Source organism: Enhydra lutris, unplaced genomic scaffold (assembly GCF_002288905.1).
Source record: "Enhydra lutris kenyoni isolate GAN:26980312 unplaced genomic scaffold, ASM228890v2 scaffoldscaffold5, whole genome shotgun sequence".
Classification (NCBI taxonomy): domain Eukaryota; kingdom Metazoa; phylum Chordata; class Mammalia; order Carnivora; family Mustelidae; genus Enhydra; species Enhydra lutris.
The window spans coordinates 18,096,648-18,118,378 of record NW_019154089.1 but is presented as its reverse complement, the minus strand read 5'-3'; the positions used below and the strand labels follow the sequence as shown (position 1 = coordinate 18,118,378).

The 21,731-nt window shown below is 39.3% G+C and overlaps 1 protein-coding gene across 1 annotated transcript in view; it reads left to right on the top strand.

Annotated features, from left to right (window-relative positions):
• Window positions 1-21,731, top strand: part of LOC111141013 (RAN binding protein 17) — a 315,346-nt gene that overhangs the window by 249,665 nt on the left and 43,950 nt on the right. Inside the window, exons 20-22 of the mRNA XM_022493328.1 lie at window positions 1,972-2,060; window positions 10,425-10,532; window positions 13,779-13,861. Coding sequence (XP_022349036.1) covers window positions 1,972-2,060; window positions 10,425-10,532; window positions 13,779-13,861 — 280 coding nt within the window. The remainder of the gene's footprint in view (window positions 1-1,971; window positions 2,061-10,424; window positions 10,533-13,778; window positions 13,862-21,731) is intronic.

Genomic DNA, 21,731 nt, shown 5'->3' with positions numbered 1-21,731 from the left:
CCTCCGCTCTATAGTAACATTTTCTGAAATTAAACAGTGATATAATTTCATAGATTTGAGGCACTTAGATTTTATTATTTTGGCATCTTTTAAAGAAGAAAAATCTGTGATAAAATAAATGTTAAACCTTTTTGTGTAATGAAGAGAGTCGAAAGATATTGTAAGAGCTCTTTGTGCTAGAGACAAGGAAAGTAAAACCCCTGTTTTCCTCTTGACCAGTTTAGAGCTGAACGTGGGTGCCTCTTGTATATGTGGAGACTTACTGTAACCTGTAAGTTTACATAATACAAGTAGACCAAAATGCCCACTGTCTTAGAAAGACTGCAGAGCTAAATACTCAGAGTGGGATTGTTCCAAGAAGGCTTCTTAGAAGACGTATTTTGTTCCAGAGCCTGTGAGAAACGTGGAAAGCTGCAAAAGAGGGGAACAGGTTCCAGGTGGTGAAAATAGGTTACATAAAAGGCAAAATGGCTTTTTTTTTATTTTAAATAGCAAGTCACGTGAGAGAACTATAAGGAGGCAAGCTGATTCTAGACTAACAAGGACTAGTGAGATTATGAAAGGAAAAAGAATGAGTCACTTAAAGAAGCAGAGAAGAAATTCAGGGTTTACAGACTCAAATTCAGAAACGCTTAGGTGGTTAGAAACTAAATATTTTATAAATGATGACTTCTGGTTATATCTAGTCACCTTTTAGGTACAGGGTTTGGGGACGATCAGAAATTGCAGGTACTTCTGACAGACAAACTGTTAATTTACTTCGAGATGCTATTTAGCCATTAAGATGAGGCTTCAGATTCACTTCCAAGTCCTTGATGATCATTTAAAGGCCTTCCTATAAAGAGGTTTTCATTTCTTACCAATGTGTGAGGAAAAAGAAAAGAAAATCTGACAGAAGACTTCAGAACACATTTCCTGGCAGAATCTTTCTACTGAAACAGTATCTTCAGAAATCACAGTTGCATATCTCAATTATCCCACCCCCTTGTTTTGCAATTATGTTTATTTGTGCTCTTTGTTCTGACATTCTAGCATCTGTTCATGGGTTTTCTTTTTCTCGTCCCAAGCATCATCCTAAGGACAGCTTAATTAAGAGTCCAGAGTACAAGGCAGATCTCTTTTATTTAAGAATCAAGTTGTTTTTTTCTGTCTCTCTAAAACTAAATATTTATGGAACATTTAGTACGTGTCAGGCTCTTGTTAGGCATTTTTACATAAGTTTATTAAATTTATTCCTCACAATGCCTCTGTGAAAGAGGCAATAGTAGCCCCTTTTGTAGATGAGAAAACTGAGACTGTAAGTTGTTGCCCTGCCTTACGTCTTACAGTCAAGCAACAGAGCTGTGACTCAAATTCAAGTCTTCTAATAACCAGTACAGATCTCTTTTCCTTACACCTTTTCCTTTTCCTTGCTTGGGGAATGCAAATGCCCTTCTCGGAATGTCATCGTCGCGAAAAGTCACCTGGCCAGTTTTATTTTGTCCTCAGTGACTGGAGATACTCTTTTGGGATCTTTGAATTCCAGTGTGCTTCCAGGATAAACGCTAGGTTGCATAGTGGGACCGATTGTGTGCAAGCCGGTGTGGTTAAGATTTTGCTATTATTAAATAATGTCTGGACCCTGAGCATCTCTGTTCTGTGGAATTATCAATCCTCATCTCTCCCCCCAACCCCGCTTTTTTTTTCCCTAATTGGCATTATTCAGAAACAAAGTATATGAAGAATCCAAATATTCCTAAACTACTGGAATTATAACTTAGCTCAATTTATAAGAAGTGAAGTCGGGTTGGTCAGCAGATTTGATGGTCTGTTTGTTTAAAAGGGTCTATGGTTTTCTATAGAAAGGGATCCGAGCGAGACATTTTAGCTAATGAATCAAAATCAGATATGTGGTCATTATTGCCTGATTATTACTCCATCTGCTCTGTGCTAACGTGAAAATCAATTACTGTGTCTCTTTCCCACTGACAGCGTATGTTGATCGGGCTGGCAAGAGATCTTCGAGGGATTGCCTTTGCACTGAACACAAAGACCAGCTACACCATGCTGTTTGACTGGATGTATCCTTATTACACTGTGACAATACCAGCTCTGTGCACAGAGGGATGCCAGGCCCCTTGCTTTCGTTTAATAGTATGGCACAGTAGGGAAGAGGAAACAAAGCTAAATGAACTAATGTGTAATCAGCTAAAAATTACAGCACAGTGGCAGCAGTGCAGATAACTGAGCACAGCATTTGGAGACCCAGCTCAGAGAGGTCACTTTTTGGTGCCATTAAATATTGACAATTTAAAAATCACATCCCCAAATGATGGTTTATGTAGGGATTGCAGGGATAATCAGACTAACATCTTTAACTCAGGATCAATGAATCTTACCATTTGGCATTTTCGAGCAGATTTGAATTTCTACTCCATCTCAATTAGCAGGGCTGAGAAGGTTACTTTATCTCTCAGAGGCTTAATTCATCATTCTACAATTTTTCACCATCATGAAAATTTTAGTGGACACGAAAAAGGGGAAATAAATGGTCAGGATTTTTCCTTTGGTATAAAACCTGAATTTTCCTTTGCCAAGGCTTGGTACAGAGAACAACATAAATAAACAAACAAACAAACATCCCCCCACAGAAATACCTCTTCACATAAGAGTGAGACGAGCACGGACTTTGGTGTCAGACCAGGCTTAAAATCCAGCTCTCCACTTGCTGTGTAAACCTTGGCAAGTCGTTTCACTTCTGTGAGTTGGTTTTCTCATTTAAAAAAGGAGACATCCAGCATCAGGGCTCACTGCGACCATTAAAATAGGTAGCACATTTTATAGAGTGTCTGAAACATATTTGGGAGTCATAAATAGTTGCTATTAATATTGTTTTAATAATATTGTATGAATCCTCCTTGATCCTAATAGGAAGTGACAATTTATACAAGTCATATAGGTGTAATATGTTTTCATGTCTTTATATATAAAACCATTAGAGTACCTAAGAAGAATTCGATAGCCTTAAAGCTATTTTATTTTTTAAGTTACACTGTTTCTCAGTTGCTCTTTTCAGGTTCTTCTTATCCAAACTTCCTTCATAAATTAAACTGCAGCAGAAGAAACTTCTTAAAGGCAGTTTTTCACTATGGATGCCACAGTTAGGCCAAAAACATAGCTAACAAGGAATCTGGGCATGTTTTAGGGAGAACTCTACACATTAAAAAAAAATTTTTTTTAACATTAATTTGAATACTAACTTACATTTTTAGTTACTGTTAAAACCTACTTCATAAGGGGTGCCTGGGTGGCTCAGTGGGTTAAAGCCTCTGCCTTCCGCTCAGGTCATGATCTCGGGGTCCTGGGATCGAGCCCCACATTGGGCTCTCTGCTCAGCAGGGAGCCTACTTCCTCCCCTCTCTCTGCCTGCCTCTCTGCCTACTTGTGATCACTGTCTATCAAATAAATAAATAAAATCTATTAAAAAAGTTTAAAAAAAATAAAACCTACTTCATCAGCTATATGTGTCCATAGAAGGATTAGAGATAAGAATTTTCTGTGTCATTGAAGAACCGTGTCTTTATTTCAGCATGCAAAGTACATGTAGAGAGACTATAGTTTTTAATATGGAAAGTCCTAAAATTCTTTTAACTATGAAGAATACACTGAAATCACATGTGACCTTTGTTTATCTAAACATAAGTAGAAGCTCACAAAGTAAAAACTTTCATTTATTTGAAAAATCATAAGAACCTAGTTTCGGCACTTTAAAAGTGATCGTGATCTTGAACCAAGCTGCAACTCTAGGATGCCCGATAATTAATGCTTCATGTTTCCCTCCTCAGCAGCCCCAACCAAGAGTCAAGTCCAGAACCTTTCCCCGCAGTGCCAAAGAATATAAATATGTACCATAATTGACACCGCCTAAAAGTCCTAGGACGCATTGTAATTTAAGTTTTTAATTAAGTCTGTTTTCCATTTCCTCCCCAGCTTCGTCTCTTTGGCACCTAGCTGAAATGAAACTTTTGTCCAGCAGATGGCAGACAATAGCAAATGGAAGGCCGCGGGACTTAATGTTTTGTTTTGAACTGGAAACTATTGTCTCCTCCACGTGACCATAGATGTTGATGTTATTAGGGTCCGTGGTGGAGGGCGAAGTGTCAGTTATGCAGGAAGCTGTGTTAGAACTGCCAAATGGGTTGGCTTGTACCGGCTTTGCTTATAATAATTGAGTTTCAGTAGCAAATCAGCTTCCTTGGGAAAAGGCCAAAGGCTTTTCATAATTGTATTGACAACAAAATGAATATGATAAATGGTGTTCATTCAGTTGAGACAAGATTTATAGTTTTCCTTTGGGCAAGGGATGAAGAGCAAATATTTATAATAATAGTAAAATTTGTTTAAAAGTTACATTATTAGATAATTCAAAAAGCTTTATTAAAATATTTTGAAATACTTTAAGCAGTTTCAGGTGATAAAGTATAGATTCTTTTCAAAGTATTCTAGTAATGTAAAAATGAATAAGTATATGGTTTTAAAAAACATGGATATGAAAGTCATTTATTCTTACTGAAATATTGGTATGTCAAACCGTCAGTGATGATTCCCACATTACTGCTGGGGAAAGTTTATTTTTGCCTTTTATTCACATAAATGTGTGTTCTCTAATTCGTTATACAGTCCTTAGCATGCAGAAGAAATGTCCTATAAGAGTACATGTCATCTTAAAGTCAAAATGCATTTTATTTATGGCGATTATTTGATAAAATGCTATTTTAGTGGTTAGCTATTTCATTCAAAAGCATTTCTGTACACACTGACTGCATTAACTGCTACACGAACTGCATTGCTTATCACTGTCCTTCCAAAAGTAAATTGCCTGAAACTACATAGCAAACATGTTGATAAATTGTTCCACTACTGAAGAATTGAGGAATCGCTGATACACTTCTTTGCCCCTATAGTGAGAACGTGACGATATAAAAGCACCTTACCTTGTACTGCATTTAGCCACCTTGTTTAGACTTTTTCCCAGGTCATACTTAGACTGCTAAGTGTCAAGGATCCAGACAGCAATTGGGAAAAAAAGGAAAAAGAAATGTGTATGATTGTTGTAACCTGATCTCTGAGTCCACTGGTTTTCAGTCAGGTCATCGGTGCTGTTTATTAGCATGCGTAAACACATCGTACAAAGACAAGTCTAGACCCTGTGTAGGTATGCAGAAGGGTGCAAACCTCAGAATAAAACAGTCGTGGAGTCCGGTCCTGGCTTCACCACTTAACCTGTGGGGGCTTTGGGGAACTTCCTCACTGTCTCAGAATCAGTTTTCTCCTCCATAAAACAGGGCTAATCATACCCGTCTCACAGGTGTAGTATAAGAAGTACGTGAACTGACATCTGTAAAGGGCCCACTGTAATGTCTAGCGCAAAGGAAATACTCCAGCACTGTTGTTAGGTCTGTTTCTCTCCCAAATATGGAATGAGACAGAGGGATCCCATTTGCTCACTTATTCAGAAAAGTTGGCTAAGGATTGTGCTAGGTTTCATGAGGGATGTAGATTACTTTGACTCAAATCCTACCCTCAAGTGAGCTTATTATTAAATAGAAACTGTTAGATACCTACATACATGACTGTAATAAAATACAGAAGGTGATGAGTGCCATAACAACAGACACAAATAGAGTGTGATCGCATTTAGCTGGGGAATCAGGAAGGGCTCTGTCAAAGTGCAGCTATTTCCCTGGATTTTACCAAACAAGTAGGATTAGAGTATTGGAACGATGAAGTAAGAGGTTTTCGGTTGGCCCAAGCACAGGTCTTGGAAGGGGAGTAGAGGAGAAGATATTTTGTTGTAGGTACCACTGATTTCATGGTGGGAAATGTAGGTTGCCTGGGACCCCTGAATATCAAGCTAAGGAGTTTAGACCTTTATCCCATAGATAGTGTGAGGCAGTTGTTTCCTTCTGACTAACAAAATCAGAATTGTATTTCAAGAAGAAAGTAATCGGCACTGTGTTGGACAGACTGAAATAGGGAAGAAAGTACACCTGAAAAATCACTTCAGCAAGCATTGTTTTAAGTCCTGTGTGTCAGGCCTGAGGACTGAATAAAAGGACTGCTTTTTACTAGAATGAATAAAATAGATGGCACTTTAGAAGCTCACTATCTAGAGGGTTAACATACTAATATTCACTATTATAAATAACATGCTAACGAATAGTGTGTTGTCACAAAGATGTATGCAAAGGACCGTATGAACATGTAAGAGGAAGAGATTGGCATTTTTGGCAAAACAAACAAAAATAAGTAGGCTTTTCAGGGAAGTGGAAGTTGGGCAAGGTGTGGAAAGGTGGATTGGTGTTTGCTAGACAGGAGAGAAAGGAAAGACTTCCAGCAGCATTTGCCTTTGTGGACAAGGTATACTGTTTTGCAAAACAGCTCTGAGCCGGCAGGCTGTTTGTATTCTGGAATCACATCCTCACACCCCTATCCCCTAACAGTTTTAAGAAAAACTCCTTTATTGCCTTCTAGGATATTACCATGCTTTCCCTACTATGAGATCCCAGAGGGAAAGAATTACATTTTTACTCATTTCTGTTTACTTGGGGCCAGGCACATGGTAAGTTATACTAACTGCACGGTGGGTGGATGGATTGGTGGTGGTTGTCAAGAAGGAAACCCCATACTTCTCATTGTGTCCTATTTGGCATCTGATTAAGGCGGCATCCTATCATTAATGCTTTTGATCTTTCCTTTATCTGATGTAGATGTTAGGAATTCATCAAGAAGGTTAGGTGAAAGCAGTTAAGTCTGTGCTTCTTCTACCTAAGGGCTCCCACTGTCCTCCTGCTTTCCGTATATACATGGTCTTCACAGGCCCTGGGAAATTAAACTCCGAGAGCGGGGTCTGCTTCTCACCCTGTAATCTGAGTCTGGCACTCTCACTCTGCAGCCCTTTTCACCTCCCTGCTTGGTAGACCTCCACTCTGCTTTCCAGTAATCTCTCATTTTCTCTGTGGCAGTCACCTCTGTCAGAAGCATATTAGAATTGGCCCCACTCTCATTCCGCACAGAAAAGGAAGCATCCCCTCCTATCCCCCAGCTTTCTCCCATAATGAGTGCAGTGTGCTCTGAAAAATAGGATGGTCCAGATGCCTTTAGAATGCCTGGCAAAGGGGCTTGCCTGTGCCTACGATACTCTTAGGTTCTGAGATTGGGTTCTTCGCAGTTTCTTGACAAGCCTTTCCGATGCTTTCCCACTAATGATCACTGAGTTTGTGCTCAGGAGATCTCTTAGTGGAATCTCTTCTCACCTCTGCTTCTCTGACACTGCCTCTGAATTGGGGTACTCAAGAGCATCTCTGTTGTATGTCAACCACCCAGACTTGAGGATGAATTCCCCGAGAATAAAAGCAATGTCTTACGTATCTCTGGATCCCTCACCCCTAGCGCAGTAAATAGCACATAGTATCTGTGAGCTATCAAAAATAGCGTATTTTCTACTACATGGAAAAAGCAGTAAGTTATCTGACAACAGCCAAAATGGAATTAATAATTAAGTTCATTGATTTCATTTTTTTACATTTTCATCCAACTGGAACACTTCTTATCTCCCTTCTTCACCTTATTTTCCTTTGTAGTACTTTCTAACATATTATATATGTCTTCTATTTATTTTTTGTCTTTTCTTATTAGAATGTAAATTGCATGAGGGCAGGAATTTTTCAAGGTTTGTTTCACTGGTGTCTCCAGAGAGTCTAAAACGATGAATACACAGTTATAGAATAGGCCTTTAGTAAATACTTGTTAAGTAAATTCTTTCAACATATACAAATACAACACATGCAAATACAGAGCCTTAACATTGTATATCTGGGGAGACAAAAGTATTGCTTTTTGCAATTTGGGGGAGCTTGCCACTCTTAAGGGATTAGAAGGCTTATTTTATTGAATGTTATATGAATTATTTCCTGAAGCTTCAAAATGAAATGCACAGTTAAAAAGAAATAGATACTTCTCATCAAATATGCTATACCTCATTTTTAGGTTGACAGGTTTACAGCAACAAATATTTATTGAAGCCCACTTTGTACAAGGTCCATGTATACAGCAAGTACCTAGGTCCTGCCCTCAAGAAGCGTATAATATAATAGGAGAGATAAAGAGACATAAAAGCATTAGCACAGGGTACCACATCCATATACAGGAAACATACCAGCTAAGTCTTCAGAGGGGGGAAGCCAGGAAGGCTTCTGAGGGACAAGCAACAATGGTGGGGGCAAAGTAGGGAAACACAGTCTTTGCCCTTTGGAAACTCACTATCTAATGGGGCAGGCCGGTAGCACAAGCCAGCAACCCTAGTAGAGTCTGTTGTAAGAGACACGGGGTCATCATCCTTTCTGATGGCTGAGTAATATGCCATTGTACATATGGACCACATCTTTATCCATCCATCCGTTGAAGGGCATCTCGGCTCCTTCCACAGTTTGACTCTTTTCGACGTTGCTGCGCTGAACATTGGGGTGCCTGTGCCTCTTCACTACATCTGTATCTTTGGGGTAAATACCTAGTAGAGCAATTGCTGGGTCGTAGGGTAGCTCTATTCTTAACATCTTGAGGAACCTCCATACTGTTCCCGAGTGGTTGCACCAGCTTGCATTCCCACCAACAGTATAAGAGTGTTCGCCTTTCTCCACATCCTTGCCAACATTTGTCGTTTCCTGTTTTGTTCATTTTTATCATTCTAACTGATGTGGTATCTCATTGTGGTTTTGATTTGTATTTCCCTGATGGTTAGTGATGTTGGGCACACTACATCAAAAACTAATGATGTACTGTATGGTGACTAACATAATAAAAAAAAGAGAGAGTGATGGGGTCAGAGTGCTCATTGAACATAGATAAGAAAGAGATTGATGCCTTTTGACAAAAGAGAGAAGGTTTCACCGTCCCATGGGATGTGAACTTGAGCTAGATGTTGAAAGACAGGAATGGGTTAAAGCAGAAGAAGCTGCAAGTAGAGGAATGGAGACAAGAGAATTGGCATCTGGGGCACCTGGGTGGCTCAGTCATTAGGCATCTGCCTTTGGCTCAGGTCATGATTCCAGGGTCCTGGGATCGAGCCCCACATCAGGCTTCCTGCTTGGCAGGAAGCCTGCTTCTCCTCTTCCCACTCTCCCTGCTTGTGTTCCCTCTCTTGCTGTGTCTCTCTCTGTCAAATAAATAAATAAAATCTTTAAAAAAAAAAAAATAAAGAGAGAAAGAGAGTTGGCATCTGTGGATTTGCAGAGGATTAAGAATGGCTGAATCATGGATAAGGCAGGAATCCTAAGAGAGGAGTCTGAAGGTATACAGAGACTGGATCTTAAAGGGCCTTGTATGCTATCCTAATGAATTTGCAATGTATTCTAAGAGCAGGGAAGAAAATTGTGTTCTTTTTCACCATGGAGATCTCTACCCCTACCCACAGGGAAGGTATGCCATTAAGTGATTCCATTCAGCACTTTCATTGAAACAAAAAGACAAGTACACCAGAAAACATCAGAAAGAGAGAGGCCTAGAGAATAGGAAAAGAAAAAGGAAATGAAGGAGTGGCATATCAAGAGTTGTTTTTTTGTTTGTTTGTTTGTTTTTTTCCCTGCTGCAATTTTAGGCCTTAATTTTATATTTATGTGTCCATTTGTCAAGGAAGGAGTCAGTTATGGCTTAAAGGGCCAGGAGAGGTGAGTCAGAGTTTTCCAGTTCTGCTGGTCTCACCGTTGACTTCGCAGAGGCGCATACTTCTTACTGTTGCTGAGGATGTTTGAGAGCTCCTCCTTGGGTGCACATGGGACTACCTTTTAGCTGACCCTGAGTACGTTAAAAGTGACCCAGAGCTTTTCTTCAAGCTAACATCTCCAGTGCTTCTTGGAGCTGCTACAGTGGAACCAAGCCAAGCAAGTCAACAACTTAAAAAAACAAAAAGAGAATAGGTAGTTTCTAAGCTGAAAGATAGATGTATGGGGCTTATTATTATTTCCCTCTACTCTTATATATTTTCAAAATTTTATAATAAGCATATATTCTTAAGTAGTTTAATACCCAAGAAACTGGTATTAACAATTCAAATATGTTTTTATCCTCATTAAATTTCTTTTCCTTTCATACAGTATTAAGCATGATTCTTATATGTGTTCTTTCAGAATATGTCTTCTGTTTATAGTATATACCAAGAATGAAGCAACATAATGTGTGGGATATGTTACAAAGAAGAACAAATCATTTACAGCCCCTCCCCCCAGAAAATGTACAGCTGTGCAGGTTAGGGAGAGCAATTTATAAAATTGCCATGGTATACTAAACATAGAGCAAATGTGGATTTCTTCTTTGCTCTTTAAGTGCTGCCAATTTTCAGGAACAATATTTCTTTTGACCCTTAAGTTCTTTAACAGGCTTTATTAAAGGTACCCCACATACCTTCCCATTCTTCAGAGGACGATCGAGCGGTGGTATGGCGAGCCAGCATGTACCACTCCCATCTTAAAACTTATGGCAGAACTGATGCAAAATAGGTAAGAAGTGCGCTGGGTGAGGGGGAAAATCACTATTTGACGGCATCTTCAGAGGTCAGATTTTCCTGCCTGGTATGTGTATATTCACTTAGCGAGAACTCAGGAACCAGAAGTTTTCAAATAACCAGTGAAAGCCATAGAATCAGAGCCCCAAGGTCGAGACCTCTTGGAGGGAAAAATGTAGTACACTTAGGTGTGTGAGATGGAAGACTACGGCCACCATTATTTAAAACAGTCAAAGACACGGAGGTAGGGCAGCTGTTTTAACTCTTTCACTGCTTAACTGCAATTCTGTAGACTTTTGAAGCAGGAAAGTTTAGAGGTCTCTGAGTTGAGCTGCTGCTTTATGAAGAAGGGGCCTGAGACCCAGAGCAGTTCATGGTCTCATAGTTCGGCTCAGGAGCCCCCGGGATTGTCCCTGCTTTGACTCCTAAGTTATCCTTCTTCCTCTTTGCCATTGTGCACCTATGTGGATGATTTATGTGCTCAACCTTCTCATTTAAGTAGCGATGACAGTAAACAAGGGTGCATGTATCTGTTTGAATTAGTGTTTTCATTTGAGAGTCTGGAGGTAAATACCCAGTAGTGGGAACTGCTGGGTCATCTGGTAGTTCTAGTTTTAATTTTTTGAGCTCCCTCCATACCACTTTCCACAGTGGCTACGCCATTTTGCCTTCCACCAACAGTGCCCAGAGGTTCCTTTTTTTCCACATTCTCACCAACGCTTGTTATTTCTTGTCTTTTTGACTCTAGCCATTGTAACAGGTGTAAGGTGTAATCTCGTAGTGGTTCTGAAACTAATATGACACTATATGTTAATTACACTTGAATAAAAATTTTTAAGACTAAAACAAATGGCAGCTACAACACTTCCTTTTTTAGCAACTACAACACGTCTTAGAAATTGCCTAAAAAGGGGCGCCTGGGTGGCTCAGTGGGTTAAGCCACTGCCTTCGGCTCAGGTCATGATCTCGGGGTCCTGGGATCGAGTCCCGCATCGGGCTCTCTGCTCAGCAGGGAACCTGCTCCCCCCCCATCTCTCTCTCTGCCTGTCTCTCTGTCTACTTGTGATCTCCCTCTGTCAAATAAATAAATAAAATCTTTAAAAAAAAAAATTGCCTAAAAACTTAAAAATAAAAAAAAATTGCCCAGTTGACCTCATAATTGCACAGAGGAGCAGAGATTCAAATACTCTGCATATAAATATTAACAAAGATGTAGCTAAAAGAGAAAAACTGCAGAAAGCTAACTGGTTTTACCTCTTTAAAATATGTCATTGTGAATATGGATTTGCACCAAATTACCTGTCACTTAGCCATCCTGTTTCATCAGTTCCTCTTTGTAAACTGCATGTTGGAAGGGAACTAGCCAGACAGAGAAGGACTGTGGACTGCAGCTGTAATTCAGCTCTTGTGCTGGGCTTTTCCCAGTAATAATTTTTAAAATCTATTAAACAAGAGGTAGTTTTCCTGGCAAATAAAAAAATGTGAGTATAAATCTTTTTGAGGCTGTTTGTTTTCTAAAAACTATTCTCGGGACGCCTGGGTGGCTCAGTTGGTTAAGCAGCTGCCTTCGGCTCAGGTCATGATCCCAGTGTCCTGGGATCGAGTCCCACATCGGGCTCCTTGCTCATCAGGGAGCCTGCTTCTCCCTCTGCCTCTGCCTGCCATTCTGTCTGCCTGTGCTTGCTCTCTCTCCCTCTCTCTCTCTCTGACAAATAAATAAATAAAATCTTTAAAAAAAAAAAACTATTCTCATATTCTTATATGTATCTTAGATACTAAAGGAAGGGTACCTATATATTTCATATTAGAAATTTGTTTTTGATTATGATGTTTTCAGCCCGATAATTGATATTATATATTGCTGCTATAACATTTAATACTAAATGAAAAAATCATTGCAGTATATATTTTATACCTGCCGTAGGCAAATGATTCATATCTATCTACCACAACTGTTATATAGTAAGTTCCTGGTGAAAATCCATAATCTCAGAAAATATGTTATCTTGTCTATATTTCTCCAGAATCTAATATGAATTATGTATGTTTATTTTCTTTAGTCAGTAATTACATGCCAACTATCAAAAGTTCACAGTATTTCTAATCAGTTATCATTGTACCTTATTCTAAAGCATTTTGAAAAAGCATGGGGAAGCAACAATTCATCATTCCTGGCAAAAGGACTTTAGCAAGTATCTTTGCTTTTTTGGCATTTCTTTGCTAAGACCTGCTTTCATATTTTTTGCTAGTCCTTTGAAAAATATATACCACTATTTTTTGAAAGCACAGAGACCAGGCATATCAGAGCCAACTAAAGACAAATTGATATTAAAAAAACAAGTATTATGTCAGGATGGCATATCAGTCCTTTATCCTGTTCATACTGTTCCTGTACCCATCAGAAACCCGGGAAGTAGAATTGTTCTCATTTAGAACTTCTAGGACTTCTCTTTGTTTGAGCTATGTGCCATGGAAACTATAGTCTGAATGGGATTTAATGTATTTGAAATATGCCTAAAGTATCAGATGATTCATTATGCATATGAGTAGTATTAAAAGTACCTAGGCCTTCTGTCACTTGAGAATTTGTTTTAAAAATATGGATGGAGCACTACAGGAGGTTACAAATGCAAACCTCTAGCCAGGTATTTATATAAACTTACATACACACACCTGTATTTTTTTTATTACTTTCTGTCAACCACTTTGCATGAAAAGAAAAGAGAGGAGGAGGTCTGCCATGTAGGATGTCAAGATAATAGTTTTGATAGATAAAAGTGAATTCTTTGAATCAGCAAATGAATGAAATTAACTCTTCTTAATTGTCCTAATGTCTTTATAGTGAGAAATCAGCATGCATATTTTATCAACACTTGTTTAATGGAGTGACATTTTTTTAAAAGGATAATTGTAGGGGCGCCTGGATGGCTTAGTCAGTTAAGCATCTGACTCTTGGTTTCTGCTCAGGTCATGATCTGGTGGGTTGTGAGATGGAGCCCCGCCCTGGGCTCTGTGCTCAATGGAGAGTCTGCTTGAGATTCTCGCCCTCTGCCCCTCCCCCCACTCACACTCATGCGTGCAGGCACACGGTCTCCCTCTCAAAAAAAAAAAAAAAAATCTTTTTTTAAAAGGGATAATTGTACTCTGCTACTTCTAATAAATGGAAATGCTAAGCACTTTCCATCTACATCTGGTTTCTTTATCTACATATAGAGTCTGATTTTTTTGCTGCATTTCTTAGATCCCAGCGTTTGAATTTTGATGTATCATCTCCTAATGGAATTCTTCTCTTCAGAGAAGCTAGTAAAATGATTTGCACTTACGGTGAGTATCTTTTTCCATATTTGTCTCAGCAATATAACTTTATCTCTTTGGAGAAAAGAAAGATGTTAGTTATTTTGTTCTTTTGAACCTTCCTATCTGTATGAATTTGTGAAGTGGGTGATAGGAGTGCGGAAAGCCAGGTATAGCTATCATATTGGCATCAAAAGTAAGTAAGCAGCACGCCTTTGACTACAAATCATGCCTGACCAACTTGATGAATCTCTTTTGGATAAAATTGCAGTGTCAGTAAGCAAAGGGAATACACTAGATAGAGTATTGAAAAGTTATAGCATATTCAAAATTGCCGAAAGTTCCATCAGGGAATTTGCTCTTGTGAATCAAGGAATGCTTAGACGAGTATGTCACCAGCACTGAATTTTGGAAAGATATCCTCCTGAAGAGCAGTAAATATTTTATGACAGGGAATTTGGGGGCACTGCACCCTTAGAATCAGAGTTCTCTATTAAAACTAGTCCTGTTCAATTATTGTCCAAAAAATTCAGTTAGCAGTTAGACTTGAGCCGTAGGACTACCATAAACCCTAATTCTTGCCAATTCTGACAGCTTCATCGAGGAAATCCTCAACTCTCTGAGATCTTTTTGGAACCTGGGAATGGGGGGAGAATGGAGAAGAAGCCTCTGTTCTAGTTTGCCCCCATACTGGCTGGATGCTGCCTATAGGCCGGGCTCCGTGCGGTGCTCTTCTTGAGAGATGGTTCCCTGTGTCCTCTCCTCTTCGTCTGTGTTTTCTTTTTTGGCTGTTGGTTCTTACTTTTCCAAATCAGTAGCCAACTCTGAGTACATTTGGTCTCAAAAATTACCTGTAATTCTATTTTTTTTTTGAGCAGCTTGAAACAGATTTTACAAAATTTTGTAAAGCCTCTTTAAGTGTGTGTGAGTGTGAGTGTGTGCACACATATGCATAGGAAAAACCACTAAAAGTGTATCACCTTTTTAAAAGTAAAAGCCTGGTTTTATTTCGTTTTGTTTTGTTTAAAAAAAAAAGAAAAAAACAAAAAGTGTTTTCACTTCAATTCAAAACCCACTCTGGATGATCATCTAAATGCATTATAGGCCTTTGTTAAAAATGCTTGGTCTTAATTGTGCATTTGATTTTTAGAGTTTGAGACTACAAGTGTATGAAAACTACATAAAGCACCTATTTAAGGCAGTAACCTTGCACTCTCCTATATTCATCTGTACCAGCAACTACATTGTCACAATTTTATTTATCTTTTGAAAATAGACACTTTAGAATCAAATAAAATAGAAATGCTTTGCCTCCTAAAGGTAAAAATGGACCCCTTCTCGAATATTCTCAATGCAGTTCACTGTATTTCCAGTGTATATCTAACTCCTTTCATTGTTTTACGTTTCTGGACATTTTCCAAAACAGTATCTTAGAAAAAGCATAGTTTTGGGGATACCCGTGTGGCTTAGTTGGCTAAGCATCCAACTCTTGATGTCAGCTCAGGTCTTGATCTCAGAGTTGTGAATTCAAGCACCCCACTGGGCTCCACACTGGGTATGGAGCCTACTAAAAAAGAGAAGAGTGGGGCGCCTGGGTGGCTCAGTGGTTTAAGCCTCTGCCTTCGGCTCAGGTCATGATCTCAGGGTCCTGGGATCGAGCCCCGCATGGGACTCTCTGCTCAGCAGGGAGTCTGCTTCCCCCTTCTCTCTGTCTGCCTCTCTGCCTACTTCTGATTTCTCTCTGTCAAATAAATAAATAAAATCTAAAAAAAAATAAAAATAAAAAATAAAAAAATAAAAAAGAGAAGAGAAGAAAAGGCACAGTTTTTGGAAATTAAAAGCTCTGAGTCCCAATCATAGTTCCAACCCTTATTAACTCCATGACCCTCATTCAAGACACCATACTTCTTTGTTCCTAGTTTTCTCATACACAAAATTAGGAATAATGACCACCTCCTGACCTACCCATCTACTTAGAAGAGGTGGTTTAATGAGCTACTCCGGGTAAAGGGCTTGGCACAGGGTGGGACATGGAATAGCGTTTGGTGAACATGCGTTTCCTTGGTCCAAAGCCATTCTCTTACATTCACAGAACCAGCTTTCTTTGGACAGGGCCCCACTGACCACATCACTTTTTGGTTCTGCTCCTGCTGGGACCACATGTCCTGCTTCCTTCTGTCTGTAATAAGTGCTTAGCTTCTGTTCCCTTGCTTTTAAAAAGGAAATAATACTTCTTATTAGGGAAAAATATATGTATAAGAATTGCTTAGTAGTTGATAGAGCTTTAACTGTAGAAATGTCAGATTTCTGTTATGAATCACAATTGTATCTTCTTCTTTTTCTGGATCCGGTTTCTTTCACTGAGTGTAATTTTTCCTTTGGGGCTTATTCACTATTGCAGTAGGACTGATAAGAGCAGTGACTTTCTCGTACAGTGTTACTGGACCTCTAGGACCGAATGTATGTCCAGCAAGTGACACCAGAAACAATCTCAGAACAATGCCAAATCTATAGGCTTCAAAAGCTACCCAGTCTTCCGTCCTGTTGTCCGACGTAGGCAAAAGCATTGTAGCAAAAGTTGAGAAACTTGACTGTGTGAGGATTACATTGGAGGAAGAAGAGGAGCAGACAGAAGGAGAGAGAGGAAGAGTGGAAAGAAGAGAAAGGAGGTAAAATAGAAAAGAGAAAAAAGCATTCTTGAGAAGAAAAGCCAGTACGCTTTTGTTTACCCTAAAGAAAAACTAGGGGATTAAAGCAAGGCTCTGCACCTTGGCTTGGACTCATAATAATGGTAGCTTTTATTTTTTAATCAGCTCTTACATGCCTGCTCCTGCACTAGACCATTTATCATTCATTAGCCTACTGAGTCCTCAAAGTGGGTATTATTTTCTGCCACTCAGTACTCATTTGGCCTTGGCCAAGTTGCTTAGCCTTCTTGCTTCGGTCTCCTGTTAGATGGAGGAAAGAATACCTGCTTCATATGGTGGGCATGAGGATTCAGTCCAGTAGTGCATGGCGAGCTCTTAGACCAGTTAGCTTCTGGGATGACTGTGAGGAAGAAACTGAAGCTTGCCAAAGACTGCATAGCTAGCAAGCAGTTGAATTCGAATTTCATTCAAAGTCTGAATAACTGCAAATGATAGTCCTATCAGGCTCCATAGTCCTTAGTGCTACCCAGGAGCTGCCATAGCAAGTTCGTGCCTTGGATATTTCTGAGGAAGCACATTTCTTTAAAGGATGGTGATTTCTATCCTAAAGCTTAAGGGAAACCAAAGGCTCAGTGGAAAAATGTCTTCTGCCCTCCACTGATTCCCATGCTGGCCACCATCAGCCAAGCTGATTTGATCTCTCTTCACCCCCTTAGTGTTTTATTACTCATGCTTTTACCTCTGGAGACTGTAATATGCTCATGGAGGGAGATCATGTGGTCCCTATGCAGGAGGCTAGAAGATGAGGGAGAGCGTGACTGGGAGGGCACAGAAGAGCAGCTTTATTTATTTCTTTGGTAAGTCAAGTGGAAGGGAGGGGAAACCCGTGGAGAAAAGAGGCCAGAACATTCTGTGATCCCTTCTGTCCCCATTTTGACTGGGTTTCTTCTCTGCTCACGTCTCATGGGCAGTGTTTGGGCAGTCAGTGGTTGGGGTGGTGCAGAGCCAGGAGGACTCTTTTTCATTTAAAAACCTGATTCGTCGCATATTTTGTGGAATACCTGTACCTTTCCTGCTCCGTGAGACTGGCAGAAAAATAATACTTTTGATATGCTGTTTTATTTATCTGCATTCTGTCATGATATACTTTGATGTAAGTTTTTAATTTTGCTTCAGCTCTCAGCTGTTCTCGCCGTTACAGCTCAGGGTCAGCAATGAGGTTAGCCACAGTAGCACAAAACAATTTCCTGTTTGTACTGCCCAGGTAACATTTGGATGAGGATTAAATTTTACCACATTTTCTACTAGCCCAAGCCTATTATTTCTAATGAGTTTTAAATTGCTTCAAGAACATGTATTTCAAAACTTAGTGCTGTGATCCATTCAGCCTGAGCAACTTAATAAAAGAAATTTCTTTCTTAAATTTTTGGTTAAAATGTTGCACGCAGTGTAATAAATGTTATTACTTTGGAAACCTACTTCTCAGTTTTAAGAACTGGATGTTTTTTATGCTCAATTTCCATTTGTCTAATCTTTTCTTCCCTTAGCCTCTGGGTACTGGTATCTTTAGTGACATCTATTGGTTGAAGAGTGCACAGAAGGGAGAAATAAGGATTATTCTCATAAGACTAGCCAAAATGGAACTGCTTTTATTCCTTCCTTAGATACCTGATTTAAGAAAGCTCAGTGTGTGAAAATCTAAACTTTAAAAACGGATGGAACATTTACAATTACTCACTACATATAAGAATTTACATCAGGGTTCTTTAAAGCAGTATATACGCCCCGGGTGCATTTAAGGTATGACTTAATCGTATGCTTAAATTGGATTTGAAAAGCAATGTACAAGCCACTGTTATTTATTGTGACCTAGAAAACAGACCAGTGGTTTTCCAGCTGGGTTTTGCAGAGCCCAAGAGATCTCTGAAAGTACCATGGAGGCTCTCCAAATAGCGGGGAAGAAGGCACTCTCTTGCCACCTTGACCAGAACCACCCGCTATGTAGTTGCACTAGGGTTTGTTTGTAGAAAGGATCGCCTTTTGAAAAGGTGATACATATTTTTTTTAAAGAGCTTGAAAACTACTGCCATGTACTATTAGAAGCATTGTAAGAATAAAGGATTATGATTGTATATTTATGTTTGAATGACTACAAGAAGATGGTTGAAGAATGCATTGGTCTTGAAGTAATTAGAGACTTCATAAAATGTCACCAAGAAATAATAGTTCTGGAAAACAAACTGTCCAGGAACACACATGTGGCCATAGATCCTATCTGAAACTTGCTTGGAGTGACAGAGTGACAAGAAAATAGTAGAGAGTAGGACAGTAAAGCTCATGAAAGTCTTCTGAAGGCGGTGGAATGATCAACCCCTTGAGGATCCCAGCACCAGGATCAGGTGGCTTACAAAAGCAAGACCTCAAGGAACACGATCCACGCCAGATCCACACATGCTGGATGTAGCTCCCCTTTGCACACAAGCAGGAAGTACTGAGTAAGCTGTCAGATAAGTGAAGGTGATCTCCAGACACGTGTGTACTGTTCAGTGGATTCTTTCATCCAGGCAGCTAGCATTTATTGAGCATTTACTATGTGTCTGATACGGTGAGAGTTACAAGGGATAGGAAAAGAAATAAGACACAGAAAAAGAATCTTACTGATTCTTCCCTCGAGGACGCTGAGTCCAGCAGGGTATTCAGTCAAGTAAATGAAGACTTAAGGCTGTGTTGTGCTCACGTTTATGCTTGAGAAGTGTAAGAAGAAGTTTCTAACTCAAACTGAGGAGTCAAACAAGGAAGTAGCTTTTGAAGGAATAGGATAAGGCCCAGAAGTTTGAAGATGTATTTCAAGCAGACGGTAGCTTTTACAAAATTCTATGAATATAAAATATTAGCGTGGTATTAGCAAACTGCAGAATTTCAAAATTGCTATAGCGAATAGAAAGTGAAAATTCTGATGATCTCATCATTCAGAGGTAACCATGATTAACAGTTTACTGTGTGCTTTTCTATACTTTTTTATGTGTGTGTATATTGATACATTTTTCCAAAAGTGATATTATAATATACTTGCTATATATAATTTGCCTTTTTTTACTTATATCATGGCCATTGTTCCATATTAATATATATAAATTTACCATATCTTTTTATTTTTTTTAAGTTTATTTATTTAAGTGATTTCTACACTAATGTGGGGCTCAAACTCACAACCCCGAGATTAAGAGTCACATACTGCTCTGACTGAGCAAGCCAAGTGTCCTTACCGTATCTTCTTAAATAGCTGTAAAATATTACATTTTATGGTCATACTATAGTTTATTTATTCACCTTTTATAAATGTAATTTTTTATAAATATGTAATTTTTCACTACCGGACTCTTTGTGTTAGTAAGCAATTTTGTACATTTAGCTCTGTGAGCTTCGTTCATTCAGCAGATGTACCCTGGGAGCAGCAGGCACTGTTCCTGACTTTTCGGATACATTCATGAGCAAAGCAGAAAAAGACATTATTTAGTATGTTAGAAGGTAGTAAGTGCAATGGAAAAAAGGAAGAAAGAAAGGAGAAGGAACATTAGAAGTACCAGGGATTGGAAAACATGTTACAGTAAATTAAGTAAAGTGCTAGAGATAAGCCTCATTGAGAAGATGAAGGTGTAGAAGAGGAGATTTTGCATTTTTTAATGGAAATCCTCTGAATCTGGGTCTTGAGACTTGTCTAGAAGGGCACTTCTGAATGCTGGAATCTAATCCCAAAAAACCAAAGCAACAACAAAAATTGTTTCTCAGAAAAGGACAGAGAATATAAAAAAGAAAAACCCAAACAATATAAACTAATAATGAGGAAAATATTTCTAATAAGTTGAATTCTGTGCATTAGGAGTCCTCTGTGCTTCTCAGTTTTTTCCCCCTCATTATTTAGTGAGATTTCTTTTCCTGCCACACCTGTACCAAGTTAGAACAAAAGCAATTCCATGGCACGTGTGCCGCCCACTCTTGCCCAGAATGGCCTTTAGCTAGATCATCTGTTCACTTCACAGTGTTTTTTTCCCTGAGGCCCAGGGCAGCCTCTGCACCCACCCTAACCCCCACCCCCACCCTAGACCTAATGGTACGAATGCAACAGTACCTCATTCCCCTGCATGCAGTTATGGCCTCGTAGTCAGTGAGAAACAATTAGAGATTTTCCTTTTGATTCTAAACTCTGGAAGTCTTTATTTCATTAATGAAAGGATCATTTTCTTTTGTGCTGGGACGGTGGTACCAAAGTGTCAACTGTCACTGGCTTTGGTGGCAGCCAGGCTGACCCTGCCTTCACTGCCAGCTGTCCGTTGGTGTCTTGGAGATCTCCCTTCCAGAAACTTCCATCTCCAAGGAAGGAAGGAGGAGGGACTTGCAAGGCATGGGGTGCAACGGGCAAGCAAGGAGGACTGTCACACCCCTAAAGGAACTTCAAAACCAAACTTTGGCCCTGTTACTTTTGTTTACAGTAATGTGAATCTGACTGCGAGATTTTAAGCTATATGAGGGCAGGGCATGCAATTTCAATTAAGTATTGTTGAATAATAACACATATTGAACAGAGCTGAATTATAGTGAATAAGTAACTTGGCCGAGCCTTCTCTTCCGTGATCTTTCATCGCCACCACAGAATGCCGAGGCCCTTGAGCACGGTGAGATGCAGTTTCCTATTTCGAAAGTATTACTCATTCCACTTTTCCAAGATCATGATGGTATCCATCATACTAATTAATTTATTTAATTAAAATAAATTAACGCAGATGTATCTGAAACAGCCCAAAGGCAAGCTATGTATATGAAGTTGCAACTTTAGCACAGAAAAAAAAGTTGCGATTCTAAATAAGTAATCCTTCTTAATGAAGGTTATCCAGCACTTTAAGATCAAAATTTCTCTCTTGTCACAGTTCTAGGTCTGCCTCTTCCACCTTTGGCTGCAGAATATAAGACCTTTAATTCTCCCATAAGGACATCAGCATAAAAAGGCCCCAAAAGGTGACCTGATTTTCTCCCTTTGACCCTGGCCTTTACAGCAAACCAAATGGGTAGACCATGCATACCCCCAAACTACCCTAGCTCTTGTCATCGCATGTAAGCAGTGCTTTTCTTTTAAGGGGAAAGAGAGGGTGAGGGAATGCCTACCTTGGTTTGTACTGAATTTGAGGCAAAGGTAGAATAGCAGTGGTTGAGAACTTTCTTCTACAACACCTTGCTTTCTCAGACCTCCATACCCA